The 11,615-nt window shown below is 39.8% G+C and overlaps 1 protein-coding gene across 1 annotated transcript in view; it reads right to left on the reverse strand.

The window, feature by feature from the left end:
• Window positions 1-11,615, reverse strand: part of GOT1 (glutamic-oxaloacetic transaminase 1, soluble) — a 23,774-nt gene that overhangs the window by 9,302 nt on the left and 2,857 nt on the right. Inside the window, exon 2 of the mRNA XM_008572113.1 lies at window positions 5,938-6,119. Coding sequence (XP_008570335.1) covers window positions 5,938-6,119 — 182 coding nt within the window. The remainder of the gene's footprint in view (window positions 1-5,937; window positions 6,120-11,615) is intronic.

Raw genomic sequence — 11,615 nt, forward strand, 5'->3', positions numbered from 1 at the left:
GCCCAGGAGTTCTGATGCCAGGGGGAGCTTCCCTTCTGAACACAGAGGTAAGGGACATAACATAGGCCACATTAGTGCGTGCCTTGAAAGGCAAACCCATCTCTTCAGCAGCCATCCCAGGATCAAAATTCCCCTCCAGTAGAAGCCTGTAAAACAAAGTTTCTAGCCTGCCATTGATATCAATCTGTGGTATTCCTCATCTCTAGAAATCAGGCTTTCTTTTTTTTCTTTGTCAGCTGGCTGGTATAGAGATTGAACCCTGGACCTTGATGTTATCAGCACCACACTCTAACCAAATAAGCTAACTGGCCAGCTCTAAGAACTCAGCTTATTAATCCTTAGAAATATGTTCTAACAAAAAAAGGCAATATGTGACTACTACTTTCCTCTCCTTGGCTTTCTGTCATCTTAAAGTGACCTCATACGGGCAGTAATAAAAGTCCCATGTTTTACCATTTACAAAATACATTCTCATTTGATCTTCACACCCTGTAAAGCAAGTTCTACATTCCCACTTTACACATGAGAAAACTGATTCAGAGAAGTGGTTTGCCAAAGGATACACGGCTGGTGAGAGGCACAGCTGGACACAAGTCCAGGTCTTCCCACCCAAGATCTGTCACTATGAATGGCTGATGTAGTTCTGCCTATACATCTTTGATTTTGCCCCTTCACTATTCTAATTAGGCTTCAGCATAACTCTTTCAGTAGAGAAATGTCATAAATTACATGTTGCCTAATATGTCTAAAGAAATAAGGAGAAAGAAAGAAAAAGATCACATGAAAAAGTCTATTCAAATAAAAGGGCGCATACCAATCTAACAGTGACCACCTCCGGGAGGAGTCTAGGATGTAGGAATAGTGATCAAACAGGGCTTTGGTCTAATCTAGAAGTTATTTTTTAAAAATGAAAACAACGTATCAATGTATTATTCATAAAATTTTACAATAATTTTTAAAACCTATTTAGATGTCTGGAATTTGCTGTAAAATAATGCAGCTTTGGTAGTGCTGGAGAGAAGAAGATATGCAAGACTAACCATACACAGATAATTGCTGAAGCTAGGTGATAAACACATGGGGATTCATTCATCGTCCTGTTTTCTCTACTTTTGTATAGATTTAAAATTTTCTATAATAAAAAGGCTAAGAAAAAAAAAAAAAAACTTCCTACGTAGAGAGGAAAACCTTCCTAAATCTTTTTAAAAATCTAACATAACACTGAGGTGAAAACATGACAGAGGAAAAATAGTAAAAAAAGGGAGAGACCTAGCTCCCTCATGTGTCTTGATACTAACTTCCCAAACAAACATTAATGAACAGTATCAATACAACAGTACATTAAAAAATGCCCCCTTGATCCAATGAGAGGAATCCCATGAATACATGATCATTCAGAGATATATTATAAAATTGGTCATGCTGCCAAATAGAGAAAACCCAAATAATCTCATAACACATGAGAAAATCTGTCATTCCTGATGATATAAATGCTCAGTACAAGAGGAAACAATGGATACTTCCTTAAAATAACTGGAAAAAAAAATTCATTCAACCCATATCTTCATGATCAACAATGAATCATTAGCAGAAATCCCATTTAAGCCATGAATAAGGCAATGATACCAATTATCAATACTGTTATTTACCAATGTTGTATTCATAGGTCTCAGCACCAGTGAAAGAATATTATCTGGAATGTGAAACAAGCAAAATTGACGTTCAAGGAGATCAAGAACTCAACACAGATGCATATTGCAGAAAGAAGCAAAGGCAGTGGACCAGGGTGGAAATCACTGTACGTCAAATTTGGTACAAGAACTTCTCTGTTCTTTTTAGTGATCCCTACCAAGCACTGGTTCCTTGCCATTGCTTTAAAGGTTTTGCCCCCACATTGTGGTCTACCAGGATTCTGTATGCAAATCACTACCAAGAAGATATAACCCAAATGTGTACTTTTTTGTATATATTTGTCATCCAGCTAAGTTGAATGTCAGTTTCATATGTTACTTCACACTTCGAATACCTAAGCAATTCTAGAATGCTGATACTTCCTACGCAGATGAGCAAGATTTCCCTTCAACATCGTTTTACATTATCATGAAAACATGACGGATGTGTATCCACCAGTGAAAACATTCCCAGGCATAGTTTTTCATTTTCTGTGTTCCACTATTAACTCTGCCCTTTCTCTCCCACTCCAGAAAGCAAATTCATTAAAAGAAAGTTAGAAAGTCAGCAGACTACATTGAAAATGTGGTTGGAAGAGATAAACCCACTTGACTAACATTAATCCTTAACATTCATGACACCTACGACACTTAAAATAACAAATTCTCAAGAAATTATCATTCCCTAAAAATATACTGAACACTGGATGGCTTCAGTGAAACACAAGTTGCTCCAAATAGCAACAATGAACAGAAACAAGTTTGGGGGGAATCAGTAATGTAGCAATTTGGTCATTCTGTGAACTAATTTTTGGTGAATTGACCCAGAGCCCAAAAAAGTCCTGTATTTGGAATAGAGGAAAATCATAATATCAAAGGAAATAAGTACAAACTTCTCCAGGAGCCAGATAACTGGACCTGGCGGGCTAAACAGGGGCCTCCAGAACAAGGGAAATCCAGTAGGGCTGTGTGTGAAGCTGGACAGAGCAGGCCTGTGTCCCCAGTATATATGTCCACATACAATTGCTGGACTCTAGAACCCTTGACTGAGATCACAATTTGCTGGTGCTATGACTTCATCATGAGGAGCAGGAGTGCAGATCAGGAGCTGCTGGTAGCCAGGGCCATGCTGCCATGCTGCCTTCATCTGGGTGCCCCTGGCAACTCTCACAGGATCTGCACATGGTACTACAAACATATGAACTAGAGGAAGAAAGAAGACAGTGCTGAAAAGATCTGAGCCATAGCAAAAGCCTCAAGTCTCCAAGAGGCAGTGATCAAAGTGAGAGACTGGGGTGTCATCACGTGGCAAGGAGTTGTGGCTCACAAGCACTCCTACCTACAATGGCTCAGTAATTTCAGAAGCTGAAACCTGACTATGCAGGAGATGAAAAATGTCCAGACATTTTGTATGGATCCTAAGGTCTGAAAATGGAAAAGTAATAAGAGGAAGTGAGGAATCATCTAGAAAATAGGTCTTCTCAAAATGGTTGAAGGACCTGGCAATGTTAAATCTTGAGAAGAAAAATCTCAGGGAAGACAATGATGACCATTTGTTTGGGGGTTCATTCATTCTTCCATTCATGCCTCATCTCCTTTGGCTCAAATGTCACTTCTATTTCTACTGTGACCACCTGGTTAAAACTATCCACCCTCATTCCCACCCCCACACTCCTAACATGCCTTCCCCTGCTCCATTTTTACAGCATTTATCATCTTTAATATACTATGTCATTATCTTGTCAATTATGTTTATGGTCTGTTTCCGTCCACAAGAGTTAAAACAAGGGAAGGGATTCTGGGTCAACACTGTGCTCCAGCATCTAAAACGGTGCCTCACCCTAGTGGTGAGCATTTGTTGACTGAATGTATGAGTAAATTCCAACATCTGGGAATCTCTGAGGAACTAGGCTAGGAGCTAAATGCTGAAGATCTGCAAGGTGAATAAGTAAGCCATGATCCCAGCCCCTGTTCTTGTAGGAAAGGAAGACTTACAAAATTATAGCAAGCACAGCAAGTACTACTGTTATTCCCAAGCTGTGGACAACGTCCTGTGATGACTCAGAACAACTAGCTCTGCCTGAGGGAGCTGAGGCTTCAGCGAGGAAGTGACCCTTCACCAGGTCTTGAAGGACTTGGAGGTGGAGACTGCGGAGTTGGGGAAATGAGGGAGGACATTCCAAGCAGAGGGAAGAGCCAGGCAAATGCTCTAAGTCTTGATGGGGTCTGGTGAGTCTAGAAAACAGCAAGGCTCTTAGAATGGCAGGTCCCCTAGGGGGATGAGGGAGAATAAGAACTGGAAGAACAGCATGAAGGCTGTCTACTAAATTCCCTGCATGCCAAGCTCCAAGTCTGGATTTTACCCTGCAGGCAATGGGCGAGTTAAAAGCGGGGCTGGGAGGTGGGAGGCACTAGTGACATGATTGGCTTTTTTTGCTAAGAGAAATCATTCTAGCTGCATTGTGCAGAATATACTAGAATGGGGAAGAGACCAGAGGCAACAAGGTGAATTAGAAGGCTGTCACAAGAATCCAAATGAGATGACAGAGGGCTGAACTAAGACAGTAGCCTGGGCATTGTGAGGACTTCCAGGGAAAGAGGAAAGGCTCAGAGCTCAGTAGCAAGTGGAACACAGGGTGACGTAGATGCCAAGAGAGTATCCTAAACCACTCCAAAAAAGTATCTTCAAATACTTGCCATGAAGACTAACATTTTAACTTGTTCCATATTCAAAAACACAACACAGGATGAACTACACTAAGAGGCAGGGTTATGTTCCCATGTCAAGGCCACAAGCAATGGCTCCAAGTCTTAACAGTATTAAGTGGTCAAAATGGAGATCAACAGGCAGAGGAACAAGAATCTGCCCGAGAGTTAATAACCGTTTAAGAAAAATTCACGATCTTCGAGGAGGAAACTCCCCAACACGGAATCTCTGTTTTCATTTGTCAACAACAGAATTCTAACTAATTTATCCACAGCATCTCAGAAGATAGGCCCCAGTAGCCAAAGCTCCCCACTTTCAAACTACATTAGGACTCTCCTCTTCTTCTATGGAAACACTGGATTTTCAGAGCAACTTCCCAATGCAACCCATAATCTCCATACTCTAACATTTCTTCCCCTATGCCTTCAGTTCCTTGAGACCAGTCACATTATCTCATACCAATCCAGACAAAACCCTAATTAAGTTAATTACTTGCCTAATCACTGACCTTAGTTCCAAGAGCTTCACTCAGAGCCTCCCTGCTTCCTGATAATGGAAGAAAGCACATGTTCATAGCCTTTCTTTTACCCTGCCGTTCTGCTTATAGGGGCATCTGCGTAACATGATCGGCAAAAGGAAAAACCATGGGGTCCAGCCATCAGTGCATTTTTAAAAACACCCCAGGTGATACTAATGTACAGCCAGAGTTGAGAACCATGTCCTGGCCTCACTCACACATTCTCCAAGGGTCAGCTCAAGTCCCATCTCTGGCCCTCATGAGTCTTCTTCTCCGAATTCCTGCAACACTGTCCATATGGGACATAAGAACCTGTCCCATACCACTTCCTCCCCCATACAGTTTATCTCACTGTGTCTGCTTCTGAATATGTTCTCCCATATATCTCTACTTATACACTTAAATGAGAGATGCTGAGATGGAGGCTAGAAGTATTAAAGAATATTACAATGAACAGAAACTTCAGACAGCACCTAGACTAGTGGCTCTTGAACTTTTGGGGGCCATGGACATCTTCTGAAAATCTGATAAAAGCTATGAGCCTTCTCCCCAGAAATAAGTACACACAAAACTCCACATACAATTTCAAGGGGTTCAGAGGCCCCTTAAACAATCCCCTATGCAAGTGCTCCTTACAGGACCATGAGCCACAAATTAGTCTTTTTCTGTCATGTAGATGTAGGAGCCAGAGGAGTAAATAACTTGCCTATGGTCAAAAGTAGTGGCACAGTTGGGTCTAGAATCTAGAACCCCAGTCTCTTATTATTCCATTAAATTCCCTTTACTTGGCATCTCCACTGATTGCTTCGAACCCAGCAGCTGAAATCTGATGTACTGGGCAAAACTGAAGAATCAAAGAAGCCGAGCTTTTTACATGACCACATTATTTGTCCTATCAGGTTCCAGAACTCACACTTCTTAAACCCTTATTCATTTACAGTTCAATAGACATAACACCTAATGCTTTTTTAAAAATGGAATTTCCAATCTCTTTTTATTTTGTCGGTTTCTAAAGAGAAAGTATACCCTCACCCCAAACTCACCCGCTTCTCCTTGATAGCTGGGCTGTCTTCCCCAAGGGCAAGGCGAGAAGCACAGGTCCGGAACTCCGCCAGGCCCAGGATTGACAGATACTCGTGGTTTAGGCTATTGTCCTGTACAATCTTCTCCTCCACCTTCCTCACTACTGGCAAAACCCAGGGCTGGCAATCATCTGTGCGATAAGCTGGGGCATAAAAAAGAGTTAGATATGAAGGCTTTGTCCAAGTAAGAGTTTGTAACTGTGAACAGGGAGAATTCCACCCCTTCCAGTTAAAACAGAACAGTGGAGAAAACCGAAGTGAAGTTCATTCACTTAGTGAGTACCTTTGCAAGGTGCCGGCAAACAGAAGGACAGAAATGGTTTCTATCCTTATAGAACTTATAGCTCTTAAATATGTGACCTCCAAAAAGTAGAATGCTGAAATAAAACTGGGGCATCACAGAGCCTGATCAAGTGAGAGAGGGCATGGGAAAGCACCCTGAAAAATGTCTTACAAATGTTATGTCAATACTGCCAGTGCACTAAGGTCTTTACAGCCATTGGCCCAGCAATCTTCTTCTTTCTGCATCTCCCAAAGAGATTGCCAGAAAAGGTCTAGGTGCCGTTTCACGTGAACCCTGCACCTTCAAACATAAACACAGAGAAACAGAAGGGTGGAAAGAGGCCCACCCTCTTCTTGTCCTAGAGGAACAGAAACAGGACAAATAGTGAGTAAATGCCCTGTGACTGAAGATTCCAACAACCAGTTACATAGTCACCTCGAGACCCACTTAAACACGTCTTTGTCCTCTTTCTGTATTTTTACCTCAGCCAGTATTGACCATTTTGACTGTACATCCCATTTCATTTGCCTCACCCTTTCATTGATCTAAATTTATCTATTTCACAAGATTTAATCTTGCAGTAAATTTCTAAGCATTTTTTCTACCCTAAAAGTTTTTTAGGCCACTTTGAGTTATCCTATTCCTGATTTTTTCCCTGTACTACTCTACGGTTATGTTAGGATTAAAGCTTTAGAGGGCAGCTGCTTTGGCCTTGCATTCAAGCCAATAATCTCTCCTGGCAGAATTCCTGACAGGAGACATTTGCCTCTCTGCTCACATGTTTAGATCTCCAACAACCCTATACTTATATAAGTGATTTTGAAACTGAAACAAAATTTTAGAGTAATTCTGATTAAATTTTACTTTATTGATTTCTGCCTACCATTAATCTGACTTTTTTTTAAAAAGTCACTTTTTAGGATAGTAGTTATTGTTTACTGAACAACACATGTTGATTGTAGAAAATTTAGAAAAGCTCAGAAAGTAAATAATAAACACTGCAATTAACATGTAATCCCAGCACTCAGAGACAAGGAGTATGAAAATTTTGGTGTACAACTTTCCAAGCTTTATTTTCCATGGGTATTTTTTTAAAATAAAGTATGGATCATACTGTATACAGAATTTTCAACATGCTTTTTTCCATGTAAGTAAATATTATATCTTTCATCAACATTAACTATTTTTCTAATAAGTGATACATTCTCATACCATCCTTATCCACCATCTGTCTGTTTCCCAAATCCCTCCCTCCACAAATAACTGTTGTTAGTTTCTTACGCATCCTTCCAGAATTTCCCTATACATACACAAACAAATACAGCTTCTTACATCTGCCCTCTCTACACAAAAGGTAGCATATAACATACTATACACTGTTTTGTTCCTTGCTTTTTCCACTTGATGATCTTTATATATTTGTGTATAGAGTGTCCTTGTTCTTTTTTACAACTGTGTAGCTGACAAACATATCATATTTTATTTTGTCAATGTCTTGTTGATGAATATTTGAGTTGTTTACAATCTTTGACTATTAAAACTTCAGTGAACACCCTTGTACATACATCATCTCACATGTACACAAACATATCTGTAAGATGCAAGGCTGAAAATGAAAGATTGAGAGGATGTTTATTTACAGTCTTGACTCCATAGAGATTATATCAATTTACATTCCCTCCAGCACTGTGTAAGAGTGTCTGCTTCCCCACACCTTCACCCAGTAAGGAAATTTTTACCAATGTGAGGGTGCATACGGTATCTCAGGGTAATTTTAATTTGTACTTCTCCTATTATGAATGCAATTGTGTATTTTTCATATATGAGTCACTTACAATATCATTTTAGTGGCTAGATAATATTCCTTTGTACGCATAAATTTATCAACTATGTTGCTTTCAATTATTTGCTATTATAAGCATTGTGATGAATGGTGTTATATCTTTATACATATTCATAACTGTTTTCTTAGGAAAATTTCTAAATGTAATATTACTAGGTCAAAAGGAATACAACACATAAAAGACTTTATAAGCCAATTTTGAATTTTGTGCCTGTCTTCTATGAGCTAACTCTGCTCTCCAGGAATATGCCATCTGCAAATCTGAGAAACATATCAAGCTAGTAAATAAAAATGTGGACAGAGTTCCAGACTGACACAGACACTAACCAACAGTCTCTGGGTAGGTGAATCTAACAATACTATCTTTCCACTCATATTATACCTCCTGACCTACCAAACTAATCCCCTCTCAACAAGATCAAAAAGCCTACTTTACCAGGTGGAATCTGGTCTAGTTTCTTTAAAGTCATACCAAAATAACTATTTCCAAGTAAGAGTTGTCCCTGAGGCAGATTACCCTGTCTATGATCACAGTGCTACCATTATGAAAATATTCTTCAACTCCTTTTGGAATTGTTTTGGAGGCAACATCTCATTATTTTGAACATCTTCAATAGTGCCAAATCCTCATCTTTGAAAGTCAGTTTAATTTTTGGAAATGGTACTTGCATCATCTCCAGTGAAGAGGGTGGGGGAGTACACTGGATAATATTCACGGAGCAATTATAAAAAGACAGTCTCTTGTGTGGGTTCTACTTGCTTCAAAGGCCATTCCAAAAGGGGGTTTCCAGAAATCTTTGAGCAATAGCAGCATGTTTAGACTATATAGAAAGGATACTACTTAGATGTACAAAAGTTTGTGTGTGCATAGAAAAACCATTTCTATTATGCTTCATGTCTGTGTTTGGGAGTTATATGTATTATATAATTATGCTCTATATTTATATTTATGATAATAGACCATTCATAAATAATGTATTGTAAATAAATAAATAAAATGTGGGAGAGAAAGAAAAGGCTGTAGTGCTACTGTAAACTCTGTAAAACTCTAAAAAATCCTATTATACTACTTGGGGCTGGGGATTGGAAGGAGAGACATTGTGTCTACACTATCACAAAACAGAAATTGGGCAATTTTCACCTCTCCTTTCTTCTCCATTGCCCAGTTTCTCCCAGGTTCAGTTCTAGATTTATTCCCAATGTCTCGCCTAACTGTCCTAATGAAGCAGACATACAGATTACTCTTGGGTGATTGGAGCAGTGAGGTCAAGCATTATCAACAATTGCTATTCCTGCTCTCCCAGGGAATTTTTATTCTTGTTTTTCAGGCCCATGCATTTCTCATTCATTCTTTCATTCACTCATTCATTTAACAAGGACTTAATCTACCATGAGCCAGGCACTGGCTAAAAGAAGCTACACAGAGAGGTAACTATAAGATAAACTAAAACCATCTGCCCTGCAGGAAACATAGAGCACAGAGCCTTTAATTCTCCTTTGAGGGGTCAAAGAAGATTTTACAGAGGACCAAGGGTGAAAGATGAATAACAATTTAAAAGGTAGACAAGGGAAGAAGGGCATCCCAGGCAGAGGGAACACCTGTGCAAGGCCCCAGAGACTTGGAGAGTGTGAGGTTTTTGAGGATCCACATTCACGGCTAGGGTGTAGGATCCATGGAGGAATAGCCTGAATTGGTTCAAAGAGTGTTGGAGTCTCTTCTAAGGAACTTCCGTTTCATGAGGAAGCACCAAAAGCATTTAAGCAAGAGAGTGACATGAACAGCTGTGCATTTTAACAGGCTCATTTGAGTGACACCACCAAAAACAAACTGGAGGGGAGGACAGAGGCAGAGAGTTAAGTCAGAAGGCTACTGCAATAACCCAGAGGAGAAATAATGAGGTCTTGATTTAAGGCAAGTGGCAGCAGAGATGAAGAAAGGACATATTCAAAATACATTTATGAGGTAGAAAAATACCTAATAACCAAATAAATAGACATGGGACCAGAGAAAGGGATGTTGATGACTCCAAGGTCTCCCTCTTGTCTGAGTAATGAGTAGATGGTGGCGGTGAAGCCGAACAAGATACAGAACACAAGGGGAAGAAAAGAAAAGATCAAGGGGAAGGTGGAAATGATGAGTTGTGCTTTAAATATGTTGAATTGGAGGTGGTTGCAGGATGTGTCCAGTATGGGCCTGGCACTCAGAGAAGAGGTCCAGGATGGAGAGAAAGATTTCATAACTGTAGCCATCAACAGTAGCTGAAGCCATAGTAATAACAACAAGGATTTACTAAATACTCTGTGTGTACAAGGCACTGTGCCAAATACTTTATGTTTCTTTACTCTATTTAATTTCATAACAACCCACAAAATAGATATTGTGATGTCTATCTTAGAGATCTGGAAACTGAGGCAAGAAAACTTAACTAATTTGCCCAAGATCACAAGGATAGTAAAAGCTTGGCTGTCATACTATTAAACTCATGGATCTATGTGCCTTTTTTAAGAGCAAGAGATGTCTAGGGAAAGCCTGAAGCAAGCAGGCCCCAGGGAACTGTGTCAGGGCCTTTTCATCAACATGTTCCCAGCTCCATGTACCACTGCCCTTCTTCCTGGGTACAATCCCTTTTAGAGGAGTCAAACAGGCCACAGGTGGGCCCAGCCATCTTGCTTTGCAGAAGGAAGGGAATGAAGAACATAGAGAATTAAATGGTCAACCCATCACCCTCACCCTCCTCTTAAGATCTCCACTTCCCTCATCCATCCCCACCCAAGACCCGTGCAGGTACGCCTCTCAGACCCTTCTCCAACTAGGATACCCGGGAGAGGGCCCAGGGGTACTCAGAAACATCTGATATAGCATATCTTTCCAACAATTTTATTTGAAGATGCTAGGAAACCACACTGAAAACAACAAATATCAAAGCTAGCACAATTTATCTGGGCCAAAAGAAAGCTAAGTTTATTTTTAAAAATGGACTGGAGTGTTTGAAGAAATTTCTTGCTACACTCTGCCTCAGATTGGACCCATGTCTCCCCTGCCCTTAAAGCCACTTCAGTCTGAGAAACAATAAAACCATCAACTCAAAGTGTTGCACTTAAAAGTAGAAAATGTGATACTCTCCTTTAACTCCAAGGAAATTACTGAAATCATAACAAGAAGAAAATCTCTGGAGAAACCACCTGCAAGTAGGAACTGGCTGAGATTATAGTTGTGGTTTATTCTAAACATATCCAACATTGCTAGAACATGAGCTGGATAACGTCCGTTAGGTTTTATCTTAACTTGGGGGAAAAAAGAGTATCTCACCCCAAATAAGTGATTAATCACATTTCCTTCACAAAGGGTATACTTTAGCATGTGTATAAATAAAGCTAGAACACACAAAAGATTAGGTTTTATCTTAACTTGGGGGAAAAAAGAGTATCTCACCCCAAATAAGTGATTAATTACATTTCCTTCACAAAGGGTATACTTTAGCATGTGTATAAATAAAGCTAGAACACACAAAA

Source organism: Galeopterus variegatus, unplaced genomic scaffold, assembly GCF_000696425.1.
Source record: "Galeopterus variegatus unplaced genomic scaffold, G_variegatus-3.0.2 Scaffold753, whole genome shotgun sequence".
NCBI classification, from domain to species: Eukaryota; Metazoa; Chordata; class Mammalia; order Dermoptera; family Cynocephalidae; genus Galeopterus; species Galeopterus variegatus.